The sequence below is a fragment of the Oryzias latipes genome, chromosome 6 (assembly GCF_053564925.1).
Source record: "Oryzias latipes strain Hd-rR chromosome 6, Olatipes_Hd-rR_3.1".
NCBI lineage: Eukaryota > Metazoa > Chordata > Actinopteri > Beloniformes > Adrianichthyidae > Oryzias > Oryzias latipes.
The window spans coordinates 20,657,792-20,680,984 of NC_136242.1; the positions used below are offsets into that span (position 1 = coordinate 20,657,792).

The window sequence follows — 23,193 nt, forward strand, 5'->3', positions numbered from 1 at the left end:
AAAAATAAGTCATTTAAAAATACATCCGGGCAGACTAGTCATAGTCTATAATTTCCAGGAGGTTTGTGGGCTTCGATGTCTGGTTGCTCTCCTGTAAGGTAAATGAAGTAAGGCTCTTTCAAGTAACCACTCAAGTCCTATTCTAACTGTGTAAATGAGCAAAGGTTATTCATAAAGCACAAGATGATGTAGAGCCATATTTGGCATATCTGCTGGGTTTCAGGCTTTATTTGGACAAAGGAAACCATGAAAACAAAATATAATTTTATGTTAAGCACTCAATCTTGCATGCATTTAGTCTGTACTGCAAAATAAAATACAAAATAACAGAGGAAAAAATTTGAAAGTAAGGTTAACCAAAACTAGTTGAGGTATATTACTTATAAGTCAAAACAGAAAAGACAAAATGAGCTACACCATTGACTTGGGCTGCAATAGTATACTTTAAGAATATACTGGCAAACAGTGTAATTTTAATAATTTCCATGAATTAAAATGAAACATTGATAAAATAAATATTTGTTCTGATAGAAAAATGAATATCATCATTCTTTAATTAAATTTAGCATATATATATCTATATATAAAATCATACAAAGTCCATACACACAGTGCAAACTACCAACGAAAATTATGTCAGGGATTAAATGCTTAAAGTAAAGTTGCTTTACCAACCATAGATCACTTCAGCCAAAAGCTTTCAGTACAACAGGTTAAAGAAATGTTAGCTGTCCAAACTGTGGATTAAGTTTAGTGTGGTAATAGATTTCAAATGTGCCCATTCTGTAATGGGCACATGACACATTCTGTAAGAGAAGTGGGTTTTGTCATTTTCACGCTTGAGTGCCGCCTGCAAGAAGAAGCTCATAGGCCGGATCTCTGCTTCTGTGGCAAAGCACAAGACTCGCACACAGCATCCCCATCATCTGTAAGAAAGACGTAATATGTTTTTCAATCGTTTTGTCATACGCCTGCAGTGTAGCAAACCCTTGGGAATAGTCTGTTTTATGGCTAACTACAAATTTAGCAAATACAGTTTATTTTTCTATGTATTATACATGACAACTTAAAAAGTTGAAATATCAAGACGGGAAATTGCAGACCACCAACTTGGTTATTTTAGGGTATTTTCACTCATATAGTAGAACCTGGTTAACATTTTAGGGAATCTAGGTGCCAGAATGAAGGAGACATACAGAACTTGGGAGAAATAAAATACCTGAAGAGCAGCAAATGTCAGTGCAGTCCAGATGACGTACATCATGATCTCCTTAAGCTTCTTCACAACAAGAGCCTCACAACCCTGGACACATAAACAGAAAGTCAAGCATAATATATTACAAGAGGGTACTCTATAGCATCAAGAATTTATTTACTTCTTTGAAGAGATCTTCGGGGTGGGTAAGAGACCCTGTGCAGCCTGAAACAGTAGTTTTGCAACAGCTAATGGGCACGCTGTTGTTTTTGGTTTTTTCATACCAGCGTGTTTTCAGCCAGTCTGTGTAGTTATGGATCCCACAGCACTGGAGCTATAAAGAAAAAACAAATAAAAGAGGAAAGTACATTTCAATTCCCAAACTAAGTACTGTTAAAGACAAAGCGGGTTTTCCTCACCTGCCTCTGGGTGTAATCGATAGCGCGGCTCTGGGAGTTGCTGTTGGTGCCGTTGTATTCTTCATAAACTACTACGATAGAGCTGTTCACTTCATCTTCAATCTGTCAAGGGTTAAATTGCGATTGCGCAGACGTGCCACAAGTGAGGCCAAGAAAAGAAAAACAAATATGTACCAAGTTATGTTTGACTTCCTCACCTTTGCTCTGTAAACATATCCAAGAACAACAACTGCCACTTCGGACAAAAAGACCAGCAGAAGAATGATGACGAACTGTAGGTGAAATGTCAACAGTTAAGAATCACTGTGGCTCTCTGGTTAAAGAAAAAAAAAGTAACTGTGTAAAGCAACTGTAAAGCAAAAAGCATTCGGTAGTTAAAGAAAAAAAAGTAAATTTACTTTTTGAGACACCTGACTACAGTACCCAAAATTCCAACAATTCATTCAGCGGTTTTCTTCATAGTTTAACAAAGTTGCACTAAAATAATTTACATACTTTTATGCGTCATGTAGCACAGAAAATCAATATAGAGGCAGTAAATACAACCAGGATTGCAAGGTGGATTTTCTTTTTTGAGCCAATTTCAGGCTCAAACAGTCATCTCTGATTTACGGTAATTTTAATTAGTTACATTTTTTTAATTTCTGGCTGGGAGGCACCACAAATAGCAAAATAAACTTTTTATTAAATGTAATGCTGACATTACCCTATACTACTACACTTGCTGCATTATGACGGTCCAATGTGACACTGGGTGTCTTATTTTGAAGTAATGTGAGATCATGTGAGGTTGAGCGCCTTGCAGCTATGCGTTTCATCAAAAATCAAACTTATAATGCTGGAAATTGTAAATAAAACATCCAAGTGGCTTAGGCCCGTCACTTTGGAGCTACACTTACTGACCGTTGTGAGGCCACAGGAGCTCTCCCTCACAGTAGCATAGCATCCAACGAGTCCAATCACAAAAAGGAGGGCTCCTACTGTGATGATGACCACTGCTGGGATAAGCGTGTAGGCATCTTCAAAGAAGTGATCATAGTCATCATAGGTGATGAAGACATAGGCTCCAGCATAGCACAAGATACCAGCAGCAGCCTGTAGGTGACAAACAAGCTTTCATTGAATAATGCATGAGGAAATTTAGAACACTACAACACCTCTGTATTTTTGTTTGGTTTTCATTAGAATTTTTCACATAATACCTTTGCATATTCTATTATTAATCACTACATAGTACTTAAGTAAAAATGTTCTTGCTGCAGAACAGAAAGGTCATTAAAAATTTTAAAAACATCCATAAACATACTTTTTCCAGGGTTGGTGTTTACATGACACATTTCCAAAACTTGTTTTTTGTAAATCTACTAAAATTTCAAATAGGGCGAATGCTTTATTCTATGAATAAAGGTTGCATTTTTGTCGTTTTATTGTTTTGCAATGACAGCAAGATGCTTATGGAGTCCTATACTGTTCATAATTAAATAAATAAATATGTAATTCAATAAATAAATATGACCTCATCATGCAAATACGCAATCAACCAATAAATCTCTCATGAAAATATAAAAAGATCATGAAATTGTGAAAAACCTGCACACATATTTTAAATTATCCATTGTGTATATGCATGAGGTCACATTTATTTTTTTAATTAAATATTTATTTATTTAATTATGAACAGTATTAGGACTCCATAGATGCTAAGTAAGTCCAACCTCTTCTATTTTGAATGAAAGATGATACTATTCCCTCCCGTGGCTTAAAATAGACAACAGTTAACTCCAATGAAAAACCATTTTACTATTTGTCAGCAAATCATGAAATAACCCAAATAATCCTTCTGTTTTTTGTGATTTTTTTAAGTCTCTATATTAAACTCGTCCGCTGTGTGGTCAAGCAGAAGCGGGTCTAACAGCTGCGACTGCAGTAGATCCAGGCAGCTGGCATCCGGCGTGACGCACGTTCAAATCAGCATTAAGGTCCAAACAAACCTACCCAAAACATCAGGTTCAGAAAGACCAGGACTGTTTTGGAGGACGTGACGCCGCACTGCCCCATTTTCAAGACGATCTGCGTCCCCTTAGGCAGAAAGAAGACGAAGTTTCACCCGGTCATGTCCGTCACTTCCAACAGCCATACTCCACACTGACTGACTCAGAGCGCGAAGGCGACGCAGCGCCACCCACACCACAGGAATGATTACTACAGCGAGCCCTGAGTCAACCACCCAACGTGTTACAGAGGCGAATGGGGTTTCCCAAATAGTGGAGCCTCCTGGTACTCCTGTGGATATTGCGGATTTATTAAAAACATATATTTAATATTTTTGAAGTAGCCTACAGTGGGATGCTGCACAAGGTGGACGCAAAGGATGACTTGTATGACACATTGAAAACAATGGAAGGAGAGGTCTGCACAGAAAAGAAAAGCAGTAAGGCAGATGAGAAAGATGTACAGTAGAGTGATCCAGGACAAAGGCAGAATTGTGTTCTATGAAGGGAATGAAGTTTCTGACAAGACAATATGTCCTTGGAGAAATGGAGATACCAAACCCGGGTAAATAGCAAATGTGCACTTATTCATAACACTGTCTATATAAGTAATGATGGATTATTGATAAGTATTAAGTATGAACATAAGGCTTTACTCTCACATGTAGGGTTGAGTATTTAATTGTAATAAAAAAACCACAACCCCCTATCCATTACATTTGAAATACTTTAGATGTTTTTGTGGTAAATACTGGCATTTTCAAATAATTAAGCTGATTTTCAAGTGCTTAAAATCCTGAAACAATATTAACTGTTGGTGGTTTTGAAATAGATTGTAAGTTGTTTCATTAAATCCGGAAAAACAATATTAAAATTAAAACTTATGGTAGTTTTAATTAGTTAAACAGTTGCACCGGGATATTTGCTGCAAGTTCGAAGTGGGCATAAGTGTCACACAGAGATCTTATGCCAGTATTTGTTTCCTGGCTGAATGTTCACACATCTTTTTCACTTTGTGACTTTCAAATGGTTTGATCCTAATCTGGAAAGGCTGCTCATGTGTTTCCTCTTCTCAAAGGAGGTCATCCCAGACATTTAACGATTACAGATCTATTCAAAACACTGTGTATTTTAGTAAAAAAAAAAGAAAAAATGTAGATAGATTTGTACCTTAGATGCAACTTCCAAGAGGGAGAAAACACAATAAAAAGGTTTAAAATCTCATCAGCTTCATTCTGGAATATTATTCTAAATAAATCTAGCAGAGCAAAAGATGTTGAAGCTCACCTTGGGAGAGAAGAGGATGGATAAGATCGTATGTGCAGCTCATGTTGGACATTTTGGTAATAAAACCAGTGAAGCCAAACAGGAAAAAACTCTTTTTGTGATTTTAAATAGGTCCCTGGATTAGAGGGAAACCTAAATTGTCTGACCACTTTTCTGACTTTCTACCTACAGACATTTTTTTCAGTGAGGCATCCAAATATTTTGACTTAACATTATTAAGTACATTAGTCTTACGAGACCCCCTGAATATTAAAACTGCATCAAAGAGGTCAATGCACTGTATTTTCCGGACTTCATCTCCACCAACAATCACCGTCCAAGAGTGTTGTTTAATGCAATTAAAACTTATAAATCTTCAGCCATCACAGACCTCCTGTGAGAATTTTCTAACATTTTTTATTGATAAAGGGGATTCTGTCAGACAGACCTCAACTCCAGTTGTTAACAGAGACTTATCAATAGTTGTTTCTTATGTGTTTGAACATTTCGAGTTGATTTTCTTTTACAAATTGTCAAATCACTCAAACCCACAAACTGCTGCCTTGATGTGATTCCTGCTAAAATTCTAAAGGAAGCTTTTGATAGGGCCGGGACTTTGGAATCTTATCAAGACTTCTTCAAGCTCTGGAGTTATTGCATCTGCTTTCACACATGTGCCATGGTCACGACAGAAACACTGGGGTAAAAATTGCTGGCACCCAGTTATGGAATAACATTATGGCAGAACTGGCATATCTGACCTTACCAGCTTTAAATGTCAATTAAAAACTTACCTTTTTAGAATGACTTTTAATGTTCTGAAGTCGGTGGCATTTTACTTTCTTTTATTCATTTTTATTGCATTCTTATTTCTCTATAAAGCCTTTTTTTGCTGACTGCTTTTTGTAATGTTATGCTGTTTTTCATTTTATTTTTAATTTCCCTCATTTTAAACTTTCTTCTGTCTTCTTTTTATTGTGTAGCACTTTGGAACCCTGAAGGTGTTGTAAAGTGCTATATAAATAAAGCTTCATTCATTCAATCATTCATTTATCTTCCTTTAAGGGGTTTTCAAAATTTCTGAAAACTGCAGCCACTCATAAAAAAAAAATAAAGTGAAAGAGTCTATCTTTTATAAAATAATAAACATTTAAAAGATCTGTAACTTTTAAGAAAGCACATTTTAAAGTTTAAAACTAAAATAAGAGGTGGCTGTTTTTATTGAAGAAGAGAAAGTAGTGAGATCACTGCATGACTTTTAGTAGAAGAGCAAATCCAAAAATTGATTAAACAATAAGTCCTCCATATGTCTTAGATCATTTATTTCCATCTAACATTTAAGAAGGAAGCTGAGAGAGACCAATTCAGCAAATTCAAATAATGCATTGTGAGTGATATACTATAAGCTTTAATCAAGACAGCAAACATGCTGACAAACAGATGCAAGCAAGCATTTATACTCTAACTGTAAAAGTAAATAAAAGATCCACTCAGATGTTATGGTTATAGACATTACTTCATGCAAAGGTATAATTAAGCACAGCCTTTTGATTGTTTGGTTGATGTCTAACTGGAGTTATCTTTATCCTTTTCTGAAGAAGAAGGAAAACTGCCACTATGTGTGCCAAATACTATGTCCCAGTGACTGAAGTGTGGAGCAAAGTTGGTGTTGGGTTTCTGGTGGTGCACATCATGCTTGCTGGCGCCTCCATAGATGCCACATGGAAACAGATGTGTTGTAGACCAGGGAAAATCATATCCACAGTGGTCCTCTATGGACACATACACATGGAAAACCATGAAGGCCCATGTGGTGAGTAGATGGGATTTTAGGATTATTGGATTAAGGGTGGTCCAAAATCCCACTGTGATCAGCTCCCAACCACTCAAACACTGGGTGGCGAGAGCAAATGGCGAAGAGTACTGGTGGTGGATGGCGTGGAAGGTGACATAGAGCCAGCGGATCTTGTGATGGAGCAGGTGCCAAATGTAGTACTGAAAGTCGAATAACAGGAGATTGCCTAAAACCCCGGAAAGCAAATCCAAGAGCGATGGAGCCTGGTCTGGTAGGTCCACCGGTGGCCTCCATACCCACTGGGCCACCGATGCAGGGAGCACAAGAAACATGTGGTTGTACAATGTGACAGAAGCGCAGTGCAGCATTGAAGATGCTGTTGGCCGACGGCTTGGTTGAATCTTGAATTGCTGGATCCATACCCACTTGTCCCCCATGATGTCACAGGCAAGGAAAGGTAGGCAAAAGACAAAATAGGATGACACGGTCAGTGCCACTGGAAAAAGTGGAGATCTCAAATAATCTTTGTAGTTGAGCCTCAGGCTGTCCCACAGAGGCTGCAGCAGAGAGCAACTCCCAAAGGAACGGATCCAAATATCCACACAGCTTTTTGCAAGCTCCATCCCAGAACCAAATTCCCAAAATAACAAATATTTTAAAGTTTCTTTATGCTTTAGTTAGAAAAGCAGCTTTGCTTAACACTCAAGCCAGTCTAAAGCTGAGCTTCTGTTGTAGCATCAAGTGACGGCCGGACCCAACAAATAATTCATCAACTGTTTTTCACGAGTGATAGATTATTTATCCTTCTCTTCACTGAATAACGGTTCCTTAAAATTTAAAAGGCACTCCCTATCAAGATCAAGAGAGTAAACTTTTTCTAAGACACACAAAACCAGGATTAAAAAGCTGACAAGACAAAAAAGAAGAGTTGCCTAAGTGTGAAAATACCACTTTGAATATAATTAAACATTTTTCAAGGACTATAAGGATCAAATCTAAAGAAAACTGCAGTATTCTGTAAAAGTTCTTTCAGTATCTTTAGTCAATCTGTTTTTTATTTACTTTCTTGCTATTGTTCTAGTTCCACAGTTGGCTTCCAATGTAAAAGGAGCATTGCCTACCTGTTCTTGTAACAACAATGTGCACAACTTCTGTCTCAACTATATAAAAATCAGCAAGAACGTTTTATATTTTTGTTTAACTTTTCACATTTCTTTTGCCTGCTTTTGAACGTCAGTAAAGCGCTTTGAAATGCTTCTGGGTGCAAAAAGTGCAGCACAAATAAAGCTCCCTTGCCGCCATTGTGTCCTCCCAAACGGCAGAGGGCGATGTAACGCCTGTTGATCCACAGCCTGATTGCGGACTGTTTACATCACGTGATCAAAGCCCGAGTGCAATGGTGCAACTAGTCTTTTTTAAACTATGATAGTAGATGAATCAGCTTTCAACAGCTGGAAGCTGGCCATCCGAGGCATAAATAAATTCCCCTACTCTGTTAAACTCACTGGTGGACTGATTTAGCACCCACGTGACAGCAATATAACCGGGAAGATCCGGTAATTTTTCAAAATAAAATATCTTTCAAAAATGAAAGATAGCTTCTTGGATTACTTGGAAACTAACTAAACCCCGCCAAATTGACGCGAAACCCCCCAAATCAATTTTTCTCGGCAAATTCAAACCCCCCATTTGGGTGGAAACCCGCAGAATCTGGCAACACTGCTTGGTTGACGCGCGTCCTTGTTGGCTCATCAGTGACACACCGACACAGTGGCTGTACCGGTCACGTGACTTCTCCGTAAGCGATACGTGCACCGACACTGGGTTTCACTAATGAGCTAGAAACTTGAGCTGACGCGTCGGTGTTGCCGGACCCATCACTAATCGCGTGTTTAAAATGTCTGTTATCCAGAGGTTGGACAACCTTGTTTTGCTTTTACTTAATGTGGTTTCCAATGTGGCTATAGATTTAATATTTCGTGCCACACATTTATTACACATCACACATCTATAAAACACAAGTGGGGTGATAAAACTGTTTTTCCCCTAAGCATGGATTTGCACCTTACTTCTTATTTATTTCTTGAAATTTAATTTAATTCATTTTTATTTTATTTTATGAGGCCCCAACTTTCAATCAAAAATGTTAAACCAAAAGACCTGAAGACCTACAGCACACTTTTAATAAATGTCCAGAATGTATCGTATGTGAAAAACAAACAAACCTTTGACAATGTTTTCAGTAAAATCATATTAAATAGACTTATAGGCTGGAGGCAATGGAGTGAATTTGTGCTTTCTTTCAGGACAAATAGTCAGTTATGAGCTTGTGGATTAGTTGTTTACCGACCTGCTGCATTTCCTTTTGCAGGCTGGCAGCCATCACCTGTGATCTGAGATCACTGGCAATGGACTGGAGGCGAATGCCATCTATAGACTTCAACGGGATCCCGTTTGTGTTTGTTGGGCCGAAAAGTCTTGTGTGTCACCACGGCAAAGACTTTGCAGTCGCCAAGAAGAGGAAGTACTTTGTACTTTGAGAAAAAGGCTAAAAAAATAGTTAGGTCACCGGAGTACATAAGTCATTTGCATAAGCAGACATGATAGCAAGCACAATTTGAGACGCAATTAAACAAAAAATGTTTTTAATCCTAACTAAAATTCCAAAGTAAGCTGAAAATTTACATTTCTGTTACTTCTATACTAAACCTACAGTTCAAATAATCATGTGACTTTATTTCAACCGTTTACCGTGTGACATGAAAATACAGGGCTCTTATAACGCCAATGATTTTCTGCTGTAATGCTTTCACAATTGTAATATTTTTGCTCAGACACGACTCAGTAAATCTCTCTAACATCATACAGTTGGAGGACCAGAGTGTGGGCTGCCAGAAATATCGTCTGCCAATCACAAAAAAGATGGGGTGTGCAGCAGCCATATCGATAAGCAAGATAGCAATATTTCCTGAATTCAAGAGCGTACAAATCTAAGGAATCTCATGCTAATGTTGCAAACAGTTTTTTTTTGGTTCAGCAAGGAGACGAGGGTGCTCATTAGTAAATAGTAGATTTCTAATTTTCTTATTTATTTTTTCTGGTCATGGCTCTTTGCTAGTGCTTTAATCAATCAGCTGTTGAAACTGCTTGGCATAGTTGGTTTGGGCTGCTTCCAAAAGTGCAGTGTGTGAAAGGAAACCAAGTCAATTGGAAAAAGTTGTTGAAATTAAAATGTTAAATTGAGGTTTGTGTCTTTGCTTACTCTCCATTTCTGTAATAAGTTATGCTGCAATTTTCCTATTTTTTTTAATGCAAGGTGAATGAGAACACAGAGAGGAGCAAGAACACAGCTTCCAAGATGCTGAGAACAGCCTTGGAGAAAGATCCAGTGAAATGGGAAACATGCAGTCACATACACAAGTGAACATGCTGGGCACACGAATGGAAGAAACAGTACAAAGGCAGTCATCATGTGACATTTTTTATCCTATCATCTTTTCCTCCAATGGTCTGGAATTAAAAAAATGTTATCATCACCCTAATTAGATTTTTCCAAATTACAGTATGCTGGATTTCATGGTTAAGTAGAACATCTTGTTGTATTAAACTAAACAAGGTATAACATTTTTACCCAGCACTCAGATCATTTCTTCAGATCCGCTTTTGCTTTTAACTTTTCCAACTTTCTGCTTGTGGCAATCTTTTTGCAGCAAGCCATATTATTGAGGTTTACAGTAGGGAAACAGCTTTAAACCAGCTAAAATGTACAGCTCTTTTCATTGCTGGGTAATAACTTTTTTAAATGTATAGAAGAAGCAAAATCTACCAAAAAGTTCTGTGGAAATTAACCAATTGTGCTGTTTCAGGAACTCAGATGTAGCCAGTTGTGCAGGATTTCCAAATAATTTAATTTGAAAAATGACAGAAAAGATGCAAAAAAATAAACAAATACATTATTTTATTGATTTAAAGAGTTTGAAGACACTATTAACCCAAACTTTAATTTTCCATCTGCTCACCATTTGTGACAGCGATAAACGCAAGTACGACCGCCACGCCACTAGAGGGCGCGGTTGTCACACCGACGTTACATTACCTCGACAGGGAAATGCTCGCAAAATTAAAACAAATAAACTAGTTATTGATTTACTTGTGTCGTCAGTGTTAGTAGGAGTAAAGGGGAAATTTGCGAAACCCTAAAACGTTTATGTTTCATCATGTTTCACTAAGAACTTAGCGCATAGAGCCTTAAGAAACTGCTGCTGCGACCTTTTTTTTTTAGCATTGAGTGAGCGTTGTGTAGCCGATCTCTCATTTTTTAAATATTTACCTTTTTTTAATCAAACTTCCTGTACCCACTAATAGGAATAAAGCTACATTTGATCTCCGTAGACATTTGAGGTAATGAAGTCTTTACACAAACGTTTTCCTCACTTTAGTAACTCATCAGGTATGTTTGCTAACTTCCAGAGCAGACAGCATCGACAAACATGTTAAATCAAGGTGGTTGGTAGCAATGTTTAATACAGTTTTTATTTATCTGTTTATTTGTTTTAACTTAAGAAAATCTCCAAATATTGGTCACGTGAGGCCTCTGAGGTGATATTTTTTGAAACACTAGAGTAGAGATCCCCCCAGAAATAAAAACTATTTTTATTTTGTCGCTCAAAAGGGAAACATGTCAGGAACACATTTAGGATTTTGTTACTCTCATTTTGTGACAGTTTTCTGTTTTTTAATCTTGTTGTATTTCAGTGTTGATTAAAGGAGAAGTGGAATCAGTTTTCAGTGAGTCAGCAGAAGTGTTTCTTTTTCAGGCCCTGAACATGGAGAGCTCTGCAGGAGAGATGGCCGAGTCTAAGCCAGTTCCTCAATCACAGCAGGTGTGTCGCTTCTTCTCCCAAGGACGACACTGCAATTTTGGGAAGAAATGCAAATTCCTTCACATAAGTGATAACACCAGAGCTTCTACTAAAAACGTGGGTGAAGGGCCTCTAGACTCCAGAGGGGTAGGAGAACATGAGGGCAGTCAGCTGTCGAGCAGCTCCAGGGCGTCTGTCTCCGCCGGCCGCCGGCCTTGTCGTTACTTTCTGTCAGGTCACTGTGCTATGGAGGAACGATGTCGCTTCTGGCATCCGCTCCAGTTCCCTCCAGAGGATGTCACGCTGGTTCCCGGCAACCCCACCAAAGCCGCCCCGAGGTGCCCTCCAGCGACTTACCCCAGTGGTCCCCAGGAGGTGAAACTGTGTGACGTGACGGAGGAGAGGGCCAACCAGCTGCGAGACACGGAGATCAAGCAGCTGCAGAAGCGGTTTCCTAAAGAGCAGCTGATTATTCAGGAACGAAGTGATGGCAAAGTGACGTATTACAGGATGACTGTTGAGGCCACTGATCCAGACTGGGTAAACAGTCCTCCTTTGTTAACCCACTTATGTGTAAAAATGCACGCACACATCCTCTTTTAATAACACATCAGCGATGGTAAACCTCCTTGCTATTATATCAATATTGAGCTTGATTGTAGTGAAAAGCTTTTAATAGACGCCTACAGAGTTTGAACCCTAAAAATGGGAGAAAAATACAAGTTACATTTATAATAACTACCGTATTGACTTATTCTAGTTCTTTTTTTACATTAATTTAAAAACCAGTTTCGTGAACTCTTGCAACTTATGTAAATCACTTTGCTCTTTGCTCGCAGCCTTTTGATCTGAAAGAACTCGACATTATGGTGAGATTCCCGGATAACTACCCCCTTGAGGTGAATACCACAGTTTTTAGAATTATGTCTAGTATGTTTTGTCTGTTATGTGTTTAATGTGGCAAGCATTATAATCCCTCATGGCCTGCATTAATCTTCTCGCAGATTTTCAGCCTGGAAATACCTTTGGACCAGGAACTACCACCAGTAATGGCAAAGTAAGAGCAAAAGTGGTTTTCTGTCTGTGTCATCTGCATGAGCCAATGTCACATTTGTCTCAACCAATGTGATGATCTGCAGACATGTTCAGGACGCATCCATAGAGTGGCTTCAAGCGAAGCATGCGACCAATCAGCTGCTGGGAAAAGTCGAGCTGCTTTTCCGGCCTTTTCTCCGCTGGCTGGATCGCAGCTTGGAAAGACTGTTCACCGAAGGCGCCAGGGAAGTAAGGCGGCGTTTTCGTTTCCTGTTGTAATAAAGAAAAGTCAACATATATATAATCCTTTTTTTTTTCTTCATTTCTCTTTTTTATTACAGTTAAAAAAGGATGTGGATTTACAAAAAGCTGGACTACAGTTCATACCCTATCAGGAGCTCCAGCAGTCATGTGAAAAATCCGGCCAAGGAACCGATTCTGCCGCCGCACATTGCGATGAAGAGGTGTGCAATGCAGGAGATGGAGAACTGATAACTCAAGAGCAGTCATCGCAGCAGGAAGGTCAGTGTTTTGAGGACGATCAGCAGCAGGAGGAGGAGGCCAGTCGTTTGGTGGAGAACATTAAGATCAGCGACCCTCGCAGAGGAACAGAGGTGAAGCTTCTGGGACTCAGCCTGGGAGAGAACACTGCCACTGTAGCAGCTCAGCAGATAACTGTTAGCCTGCAGTGTAATCGGTAAGAAAGAAAACATTTAAAAGACCCGACTCTTTGATATGAAGCTGTTTTGGTTGTGTGCAGGTGTAAGGTGACTGCAGAGCTGGCGCTCACTGGAAGGACATCATGTGCAGCTCAGTGCGAAAAGTGCAATGCAAGCATAAATGCTGCGTTCAGGCCCTGCATGCTCCACCATTACTGTAATGTCCTGGGCTATCTGGACCTCCACAACACTACCCCTGCTGACCTCATACTTAAGGACTGCAGGCTCATAGTGGGATGCCTCGCCTGCTCTCAAGAGATGCCCGTGGAGGTGACAAAAGACGGAAATGCAAACCAACACAACCTAAGCTAGATTTGAAAAGGCACTAACCTGAGAAAACTCTCTTTGTTATTCCACAGAATCTTATCTATGGACAAACAAGGGAGCTTAACTGTGAACATTGTCACAGCAAGCTCAGCATTCTGGCTGAAAGCGCAAGATTTCAGTACATTCAGCCTCGCACCTCTAACAAAGCAGGTCAGAGCCAAGTTATACTTGTTTCCAAATGGATCAGGCTAGGCTTAGGATTTCATGACACCGAGGCTGCCCCAGTTGGATTAAAAGCAGGAGTGAGTGTGTAGTCGGATTACTCGCAGTTTGTCTGACATAATATTATCTGAAATGACGCTAGGCAAAAAAATCGACTTTTGTGTGTTTTATACCCACAATTTTCCATGTCAATTTGTTTTTGACCCATTCTTAAAAACATTTAATCAATTCAGTCTCTGACTTGCTATTTTGTTCCATTTTATTATATATTTATTAATAAACACTGAAAGTAAGGCCAAAGTATTTTTAAAAAGTGGTAGCTTTTGTGTTATTTAGTAAAAAATATGTTGATTTTTACATAAAACAAGGCAGCTACATCTAACATAGTTGGTCTGCAACCTTTAACGCTAAAAGAACCATGTAGGCAGTTTCATACTGACAAAAACTAAGAGAGTCTCACTTCACTGTTTAGAAAAATGCTTTTTATGCTTGTGTGACCATTAAGCCATTTATTTGTAAATTGTAGGTTTTAAATACTTTTAGTAATTGAATTATATTTTTCTATATAAAACAATTTAAACTTATTTTACTTTTGACAGCAGCACATACAAGTTTCTTTCAAAATAAAAGACTGTCAAAGAAGATCCTCCTGCTGAAGCAGATTTACTTATAATACAATTATATACCTTTGAGTACCTTGCCTCAGAATACCAACTAGACACTATTGTGCAGCAAAAGACAGGAAAATGCTTTTAAAATTTACTCTAATAATAAACAGCTTTGACAATAGATGACAGCTTTTTACCATCAATTTGCTTTGTTAGAAATAAAGCGTGTTTTCAGCGTGTTTTGTCTGTTTTATAATTAAGTCTGGTGTTTTTAAGAAATGTGTCAGTTTATAACCCAGAGTTTCTCTGAGAGTGTTATACAAAAAAGTAAAAAATCATCAGACAGTGCTTTATTATTAATACGATTGACATAAATTTAGCCGGATCATGACAAGACCTGTTGATCTTGAAGAAATGGTAAAGCACTCTAAGCCTTTTAATTAAATGTAATTAAATGGTTAAAAATAAAAAAAATGCAATTTTTTTTTTTTTCTAAAATAAGACCACCTGAGTTAACTAACAAACCTATTATTATTCAAAGCATTAGGACTTTGGTTCAAAGCTAAGAGATAAAAAAGCGACATGTGGCTCTGGAGCCTCAGGTTGCTGACCTCTGACCTAATCAAACACCTATGATCAAGGGCGTATCAGTTAATATAACTAAAAAAGCACAACATTCAATAGTTTCTTGGCAATGTATACATACATACATGTACATTACTGTCCATTATTTGGGAGTTAATTCTTTACCAGAGAAGAGTCACATGGGTGGATAACATAGGGGGACAGCCGTCAGCCTTTCCTAGAGCAAACACTGGAGTCAAATCAAACTCATTTCTGAAATGAATGGGGTCATAGCCCACATACAGCCAGTTCCAGATGGATTAGTCTGGGCTTGAGATTTCACGCCACCTAGGCTGGCCCACTTGGCTTTACAGCCAGACTTCAGGAAATACGCTCTTAGTTCTTTCAAAGGTTTTTGTATTTAGACATAATGTTGAATGAAATTACAGATTTGTTTATTTGGCTTTTTTATTTTTTTTATTCCAAGCTCACAAGCCTTTCTACTTTAGAATAAATACATAAAAACTATGTATTAGTATGTGATTTGTTTTTTTTTGTAAAGAAACTAAGCCAAACCACTGAAGTCTTTAACACAATAGAATTTGGAGTACTTTTTATTATTACCGGTATTATTTTTTTTTACTTCTATTAAACTCTCTTGTTTTAAAATTGCACAATAACTCGGATTATTGTTCACAAATCCTGTCAAGGTGTAATGTATATGTTCTACATTTATCTCACTTTAACCATATTCAGTCTTCGTGTTCATTGTTTGTGTACAACATCAGGAAACCAAACTGTTGCACTTAAAAAACTTAATCGTATAAAGGATGTTACTTTTTTTCCCCTGACATCTGTTTTTGTGTCTGTCCAGGTTCCACTACTGTTAATTTCAAGAATATTAGAGATCCAGCTGTAGAAAAGGGGAAGCCACTCCCAGACAAAGGAACATGCAAACATTACAAACAGAGCCATCGCTGGCTGAGGTGGGACATCTCTCATTTTAGAGCTTTAGTATTGGATATAAGTTAAAGTTTTGAAAAAAAAAGTAATTAAATGCTTGTTTTCAGGTTTCCTTGTTGCGGCCGGGCATACCCTTGCGATGTGTGCCACGATGAGAATCAAGACCACCCCATGGAGCTCGCCACGAGGATGCTCTGTGGCTTCTGTGCCAAAGAACAGGTTGACCATCATTTTTACCAATGAAGCTCATCTGCTAATTGAATGAGATGAATCTGTCACTTTAATTCATATGTCTGTTTAATGCTGCAGCCATACTGCAACGGAAAGCCATGTGTCACCTGTGGGAGCATGATGACCAGAGGCACACGCACCAATCACTGGGAGGGAGGACTAGGATGCAGAAACAAATCAAAAATGAGCAGGTTCATATCCAATCACCGTAGTTTGGTTCATGTGACAATAGCCTCTGGCGCCTGAAATCTAAAAAAAAATTTGTTCTGTTTTTCTCCTTAGAAATGATCCAAAAAAATATGCCAACACCAACAAAACGGTTTCAAAGAAGGCATCCAGCGAGAAGAAGTAACTGTTAAAGAAGAAATCTGCTGGGTTTTATTTAGTCAACAATAATTCCAGAATTGTAAATAGTTTTAATTTACAGATTTTCACATTTAGATCATCCTCCAATCATCTATTGGGTAGATCCCTGGTGCCTTTGAAATGAGACTGAATACATGACTGAGAAATGAATTTAAAAATAAAGCATCTTCTCTTGATCATTCAGCTTGTTTTGTCTATTCTATAAGTAAGTAATGTTTATAAGAAATTTTCAGATCTAAATCTCTGGAACATACATATTAGTAATTGCTACAACAAGAAAATGCACAAAGAATGAAAATGGACAAACTCAAATCCCTGGAACATCTGTTTAAAAAACTAAATGATTATATTCATTGCTGCAATCAGAGAACGAGAGCAGTCAGGGATAAAACTACTAGAATATCTGATATCAAACAAAATACAGGCTGGTAACTGCACTGAGAGAAAAGATGAAGACGGACAAACTCAAAATCACTGTGATGTCTGTGAAGACAAATGTTTGTTAGAGCAGCAATAACAGCAAGATGGAGACAGACAACATGAAAGTTTGTGACTGCAGTACAGATGTACACATGCAAAGGTAAGAAAGCAAGAAAGGTCTTTTGAAAAAGATTTTGCAACTAAAGTACTTCTCTTATTTTGAAAAGATAGGGCTTGTGGGGATGTCCTTAAATATGAAGAGTAGTGGTTTTAAGTCTGTCCATAAATATTACAAGGCCTTCAAGAGGCAAAGCCTTTTTTAACAACACTGAAAACATTACCTAAGGCTCACCTGCACTATCATTACCTATAAGCTTTATCAAAGAGTTAGATTTAAAGTTTAGTCATAAATGTGGAGATTGTGTCTGCCAAAAAGACTGATTCCACAAAAGAGGAGCTCTGCCCTCATTCTAGATTAGAGACTAGGAACAATTGGTAATCCTGCAAACTGAGAAAAAAATGTTTAGTTTTAAAAATATGGAACTGTGAAATTTGTCTGATCTGACTCAAAAACTTCTCTTGAAGTTTGAGCCAAACACATATCTGTTTTACAGTTCTGAAATAATTCCAAGCAACAGGCTCAACTTTTATTTAACATTAATTTTTTAAACCTAATTTCAAGTTATTTATTGACCAAAATTCTTGTTTTAATTGATAAAGTATAGTACCAGTAACAAAATTCAGTACTTCCTGTACAGGATAAATTGGTGAATATGTTTATCTATTACGATATCAGGCGGGATAAAAGAAAACATTATGTAGGCCAATCATTAACATTTTTTCTGATCATAACAAAAAAAAGCCTATTTTAGTTTAGAGACTGTTTGTTCCACAGTTTATTTCTCAACAACATTGAGGATCTCTGGTGTATAAGATAAGACAATGAAACTTTTTGCAAAAGCAGAAATGTAATCAACTTGAAAAGCTTGATGTCTTGGGAAAACTAATTGTTGATGGACTGGAAACAAAAACTCAGAATAGGTGTTGAAATAAAAGAAACATTAACATCTGTGACCTTATCTGTATGTTTTGGTGGTGGTATCATATTTTGAATTTGTTTCTTCATCTGAGATGGTGCGTCTTGCATAACTGGTGAAACTTAATCTGGTTTTGGATGACTTTTGCTCAGAAGGTAACAACAAAAATGTTGACGTGTTATTGGCCAAGGTTCCTGACCTCCCAATGACCCCAATGCATGACATGCTGCGTGGGTGTAGACAAAAGAAAACACTTTACAACTGATTATGATAACACGGTGCTTAAGAAAGGTAAAAAAAAGAAAATGTTGTCTGCAAACAAAACAAACATATACCACTTAAAGGCTAGTGCTGGTATAAGTGGTTTTAATTTTTTCAAGACTAATTCAAATCTAAATGTACATGCAAAGTTGTAGAGGGACTTGCAGCTAAAGGAGTTACTGATATAAACACAAAGTCCAAGCTGTTCCAAAAGAAGGAATGTTCTCAATTACTACAACTGATGTGGAGGTTAAAAAAAAGTTCTTATATTTAAAATATCTATATGACTTATTTCATTTTTTCCCTTTAAGTGAGCTGCAAAGTTGAATAAAAATAATTTTAATCAGAAAAATTATGTAAAACTTTTTATGCATCATGTTTTGTTTTTTTAATTTCATCATGCACTTGCAGAATGTGTATTTCTAGGAAATACTTTTAGATTAGATATTCATTCATCATGCAGATTGCATTCACTGTAAACAACTCAATTCACCAGGAAAAGAAGCATTAATTTTTTTGTCTGACTGGCACAATGTTTCCCCAAATCTTTTATTCGCCAGCTTAATATTTAGTCGAGTCTCAGACACACGGTTAATCTTGTGAAGTTATGTTTTGCAGACACTGGGCTGGAGTTGGAATAAAATCTGCTGATCTGTTTGATTGAGAGCAAAGTCCCCTCAGTTGAATTCCACCAAGCTATATAAAGGCGGACCCTGCTGTGGATCACAAGCCTTGGAGCAGCAGCAGCAGCAGCCTCAAGTGGCCGAACAACAAGATGCTGAACATCAGTGAGCTTCCTCTGCATGACTTGCCCTCCCGGGCTTCAGGCCGTCTCCTGCAGCCCTTCTGGGACTACTTGCTTTTTCACCACATGCCTCTCATCTCTTCTCCTTTTTTCATCGTCATCTTAGCCTTTTCCAGCTACCTATTCTTCAGTCTACCTTTTGCGGTTCTAGACCTCTTGGGAGACAGAGTGCCTTTACTTTACCAGTACAAGATCCAGCCAGAGAGACAGCCAACCACAAGAATGATGGCTAAGAGCTTCCTAACAGCTCTGTATAACCACCTCTTCTTTGTGTTACCAGCTGTGTCAATTGGCATGTTCATACTGCCCATACCAGCACTGCCACAAGACGCTCCCACACTGTATGAGCTTTTTGTAGACGGACTGGCTGCACTTCTCCTCTTTGACACTCAATACTACATTTGGCACTACATCCACCATAAGCAACCACAGCTTTATCGGTGGATTCATGCAGTGCACCACGAATACATGGCGCCGTTCTCCTGGTCCACAGAGCAGCTCAGCATCCCAGAACTGATGGCAGTGGGGTTCTGGAGCAACCTGGACCCCATCCTTTTAAAGTGTCATCCTCTGACCACATGGTGCTTGACCATCTTCAGCATCTGGATGTCGGTGGAGGACCACATCGGCTATGACCTGCCATGGACCTTGAACCATGTGGTGCCTTTTGGTTTGCTGGGTGGTGCGCCAGCTCACGACATGCATCACCAGAAGCCCAGCAGTAACTTTGCACCCTTTTTCAGCCACTGGGACAGAATCTTTGGCACAGCCGTCACTTTGAAGAAAAAAAAAACTGTAAGAAAATAACTAAATAGTCTGAATGACCCAAAAAGTAAATATGTAAATAGTATTTTTGCAGTTATTTATAGTTGTCTTTGTGCTTTTATGTTTACAAAACACAATGAACTGAAGTACGATTGGTGGAGTGGTTATAACTTGCTGCTTTATGTATTTTCTATTCTTCTGTGCAAGTACATTACCTTGTAAAATAAAAAAATTGTCCTTTTGTATGACGCCCTAGTTCTACAGAATTATTACATTGTGTAGTGTTTGTGGGTGTGTTGCCAAAGTCCTGTATTAAAAAAAATCTGATATTCATCTGATTTATAAGACAATATAAACATTGACAACATTTGCGTCACTATTTTTTTTGGGCTGTACAAAAAACACACACGGGCAATTAGAGCAATTTATTTTCACTAAAATCTTTATATAAACAGAATATTCTATATAAATACCTAAAACTTAAAACAAAATTTATTTAGTGTGAAAAAAGGCTCCATTAATAACTTGTAAAAAAAACAATAATGAAGTTGTAAATAAAACACATGCTTTCTGCGCTTGACTGATTAAAAATGTATTGTTTTAAAAATATTTTTTTGAAATATGTGTAGAGAGAATTTTCCGAAACTCTTTTACAGTAGTTGAAACGTATAATCAAGTGGTTTTTTGAAATATAAAAATGGTTGAGTCCCTTATTTCAAATGAACTGTAAATATGACAAAAGTACCACATCAGGGGAAAAAACAGTGACGCATTTACAGTGCAGTACTTTTGTTGTACCTATGAAACACAATAAAACTTAACATGTATGTTTCACACACATTAAATCAGGCTTTCTGTGTACTTACTATCTTCTCATAAATAGCATCAAAAACACAATCCACGATCCTCGAAGAAATGGTAAATACCATGAAAGACACATAAACGTACTAAGTAAATAGAAAGTCAATTCTGAGTACTTCTCCATGATATTTCTAAGATAGTTTCACATGGTAAATACCATCAAACATAAGATAAGTTTAAAAGTACATTCAAAGTACTTTATTCACTTATCCTGTCTTTACATGTGATAAATACTACAAGAGACACATGAACTCACATGTAAATATTTTTTAACACCTGTTGAGTATCAAGGGGTTTGTAAGATGCAACTGCAAGAAGACAAGCTACATTTTGGGATTAATAGTTTTAATTTCTTCCACACCATTTGTTTTATATACCTAAAGTTGTATACATCACCACAAGCCGAGTGGTTTCTTTGCTTTTTTTTAAAACCTGTGAGACAAAATTGTTTACACAGTTGCCAGTTTGGTAAAAAAAAAAAAAGAGACAAAAGGCAAGGAAAGTTAAAATAAATGGATCATTTTTGGCATAATATTTTGCAACCAAATGACTAAACTCTTTGTTGATTAAAAGTATAATATTTTTGTGTTTCCATGCTAAATTCTCAACTTCAAGAAATCTGTTTTTTGGGGGTGAAATTTATAAAGAGTTTATAATATTCATATAATGCATAATAGTTTAATGAAATTATATATGTGATACAGTTTTTGTTCCTGTTCATAAATATAATAAAAATCATTGTGAGCTTGATAAATTATAGAGGCCACTAGTCCAAACGGATGTATGCAGTAAAATTGAGATATAAACAAAATATGGACACTAATCTTTTTTTTTTTACAGTGAAAAAATATCAAAGACTAACGGGAGAACTTCAAAAGAAGTGCAAACACAGAAGAAGGGAATAAGTGAGAATTAAAGCAATCAATCCAGCTAAGGCTGATTGCAGCTACGTTTTATAACGTCTGAGAATGTTGTGTAACTTTTAACACTTATCTTAAACATGTAAGACATTATTAATTACCGTAAATCTTTCTGAAGATATAATATACTAAATTTGGAGCTTGGTAGTTTTTGTCTTAGCAAATGTACATTTTAAGCTTGAATTGGTTTATATTGTATATTCCAGCAGAATTGCCACATGATTGATTATTGTCAAAGAAAATAGAAGATCAGAAATGCTTTTTTAAACTTTCATTTAAGCTGTTTTTTGAAAATTCCAACAAATTAGGTTAATAATTAATAACTTCAATAAGACTAAGCACTTAAATATTTCAAGTTGTTTAAATTTAAGGTTGCTCAGCATTTGTAAATTTCATATTGTTTCAAAGTAAAGTTTCCTCCCATTGCAGCTGCTCTACATTTCGGCTTTGCAGGCCGTCTGTTACATCACGCTGTTTCATTACTAAAACTGACTAAACATGGAAGTTTTGGAATATGCAGAGGCCTGCACAGAAGCCTGTTTTTCTGGACTCAAATCATGTTTACCCACCATCTAATAAATCAATGAGAAAAGAAGAAAATACAGAAAAAAATATAAGCCTTATTTTTATGCAACAAGAAAACATGGACAAAAATATTTTTCCCCACTGGAAAAGAGGTGCATGAGATGAAAATAGTGTGCTTTACCAGAAGCCACTTGAACAATTTGTCAGTGGCTGTCACTTTTAAGAAAACATGGTTTGGTGCCCAGTAATATTCGTTTATATTTTTTCATTTTTCCAGTTTTGTCACAGTCTTAACTGGTTTTATTCACTAAATTATCCGTCAGTAAGTCTAAGAGTCTGATTTTCTGTTTGTTGGTGTCCTTTTAGTTTTTATCCTTGGTTCAGTGTTTTTTACAGTCTAGTCTTGTTTGTGTTTCTTCTCTAAAATTTCTTATTCTGTTTAAAGGTTAGTTCTGCCAGCAAGCCTGCTGCATTTTTGGTTTACCACCACCACCCCTGAGACAGAAAAATGAAAGCAAAGGAAAAAAGTAAATAGGTATTTTTTTTTGAATGTAATTAAGCTCTCCTGTCTTTAAAACATGAAAATGTGTTACATAATTTCTTACGGGGAAACACACTGCTGCCTCCACCTTCATAGTCCCTGAATTCAATATTTTGTGAATGCAACTGTTTTAAATTACTTTTTATTTGTACACAATAAGTATTTTTTATGACACAATGACTAAAGACATTAATAAATATTTTGCAGGTTTGTGTTTCACTTCAGTGGGATGCTGGTCTGCACATGCCTCATTAATTGTTCTCGAAAAAATAGATTAACATTATTAGGCTATTACATACAAAACGTTTGCATTAAAATCTTTCCAAAAAGAGCAAATTACAAAAAGTCTTTATTTAAAAAAAAGCTCACACATGATAGAAGAGCGGAAAATGGAACAGGGACACACAAGAAAGGACTGAGTGGAAAAGAGCTCTGATTGTCACTGGAGCTAAGACAAACTAATTGTTGAGTTTTGCAACATCTAAGGATGTTGTGTAACTTTAAACACCTTTTCTAACATGTAAGAGGCACAATTGCTGCTGCATCTGATTGGTG

The 23,193-nt window shown here is 37.1% G+C and overlaps 4 protein-coding genes across 5 annotated transcripts; 2 read left to right on the forward strand and 2 right to left on the reverse strand.

Moving 5' to 3' along the window:
- Nucleotides 1-199: 199 nt before the first annotated feature.
- On the reverse strand, nucleotides 200-3,786 carry tspan3a (tetraspanin 3a). Of its 2 annotated transcripts, XM_004069649.5 has the most exons (7): nucleotides 3,610-3,785; nucleotides 2,518-2,709; nucleotides 1,812-1,886; nucleotides 1,615-1,716; nucleotides 1,377-1,529; nucleotides 1,220-1,303; nucleotides 200-926 (listed from the first exon to the last, which is right to left on the reverse strand). In XM_004069649.5, the coding sequence occupies exons 1-7, from the start codon at nucleotides 3,670-3,672 to the stop codon at nucleotides 834-836; spliced, it is 762 nt and encodes a 253-aa protein (XP_004069697.1). In that variant the 5' UTR covers nucleotides 3,673-3,785; the 3' UTR covers nucleotides 200-833. The 2 variants fall into 2 exon arrangements, with proteins under 2 accessions (XP_004069697.1, XP_078804863.1); XM_078948737.1 differs by lacking the exon at nucleotides 1,812-1,886 and having other exon boundaries at nucleotides 3,610-3,786.
- A 2,468-nt stretch (nucleotides 3,787-6,254) lies between these two features.
- On the reverse strand, nucleotides 6,255-7,428 carry ch25hl1.2 (cholesterol 25-hydroxylase like 1, tandem duplicate 2). The gene has a single exon (XM_004070011.5). The coding sequence runs from the start codon at nucleotides 7,287-7,289 to the stop codon at nucleotides 6,438-6,440; it is 852 nt and encodes a 283-aa protein (XP_004070059.1). The 5' UTR covers nucleotides 7,290-7,428; the 3' UTR covers nucleotides 6,255-6,437.
- Nucleotides 7,429-10,692: 3,264 nt separating this feature from the next.
- si:dkey-24l11.2 (uncharacterized) lies at nucleotides 10,693-16,682 on the forward strand. Its single transcript, XM_004070012.4, has 12 exons — nucleotides 10,693-11,067; nucleotides 11,484-12,068; nucleotides 12,368-12,427; nucleotides 12,533-12,585; nucleotides 12,668-12,812; nucleotides 12,905-13,260; nucleotides 13,324-13,552; nucleotides 13,642-13,759; nucleotides 15,818-15,929; nucleotides 16,014-16,125; nucleotides 16,216-16,328; nucleotides 16,420-16,682. The coding sequence occupies exons 2-12, from the start codon at nucleotides 11,493-11,495 to the stop codon at nucleotides 16,487-16,489; spliced, it is 1,944 nt and encodes a 647-aa protein (XP_004070060.1). The 5' UTR covers nucleotides 10,693-11,067; nucleotides 11,484-11,492; the 3' UTR covers nucleotides 16,490-16,682.
- A 2,246-nt stretch (nucleotides 16,683-18,928) lies between these two features.
- On the forward strand, nucleotides 18,929-20,039 carry ch25hl1.1 (cholesterol 25-hydroxylase like 1, tandem duplicate 1). The gene has a single exon (XM_004070013.5). The coding sequence runs from the start codon at nucleotides 18,997-18,999 to the stop codon at nucleotides 19,831-19,833; it is 837 nt and encodes a 278-aa protein (XP_004070061.1). The 5' UTR covers nucleotides 18,929-18,996; the 3' UTR covers nucleotides 19,834-20,039.
- The last annotated feature ends 3,154 nt before the right edge of the window (nucleotides 20,040-23,193 follow it).

What these genes read in the sequence shown, in the direction of transcription:
- tspan3a (XM_004069649.5), bottom strand. Translation starts at nt 3,672, where the DNA reads ATGGGGCAGTGCGGCGTCACGTCCTCCAAAACAGTCCTGGTCTTTCTG. An exon ending in TTCTGAACCTGATGTTTTGG is followed by an intron (nt 2,710 to 3,609) that starts GTAGGTTTGTTT and finishes TGTCACCTACAG; the next exon opens with GCTGCTGCTGGTATCTTGTG. An exon ending in GCTCCTGTGGCCTCACAACG is followed by an intron (nt 1,887 to 2,517) that starts GTCAGTAAGTGT and finishes TTTCACCTACAG; the next exon opens with TTCGTCATCATTCTTCTGCT.
- ch25hl1.2 (XM_004070011.5), bottom strand. Translation starts at nt 7,289, where the DNA reads ATGGAGCTTGCAAAAAGCTGTGTGGATATTTGGATCCGTTCCTTTGGG.
- si:dkey-24l11.2 (XM_004070012.4), top strand. Translation starts at nt 11,493, where the DNA reads ATGGAGAGCTCTGCAGGAGAGATGGCCGAGTCTAAGCCAGTTCCTCAA. An exon ending in AGGCCACTGATCCAGACTGG is followed by an intron (nt 12,069 to 12,367) that starts GTAAACAGTCCT and finishes CTTTGCTCGCAG; the next exon opens with CCTTTTGATCTGAAAGAACT. An exon ending in AACAAATCAAAAATGAGCAG is followed by an intron (nt 16,329 to 16,419) that starts GTTCATATCCAA and finishes TTTTCTCCTTAG; the next exon opens with AAATGATCCAAAAAAATATG.
- ch25hl1.1 (XM_004070013.5), top strand. Translation starts at nt 18,997, where the DNA reads ATGCTGAACATCAGTGAGCTTCCTCTGCATGACTTGCCCTCCCGGGCT.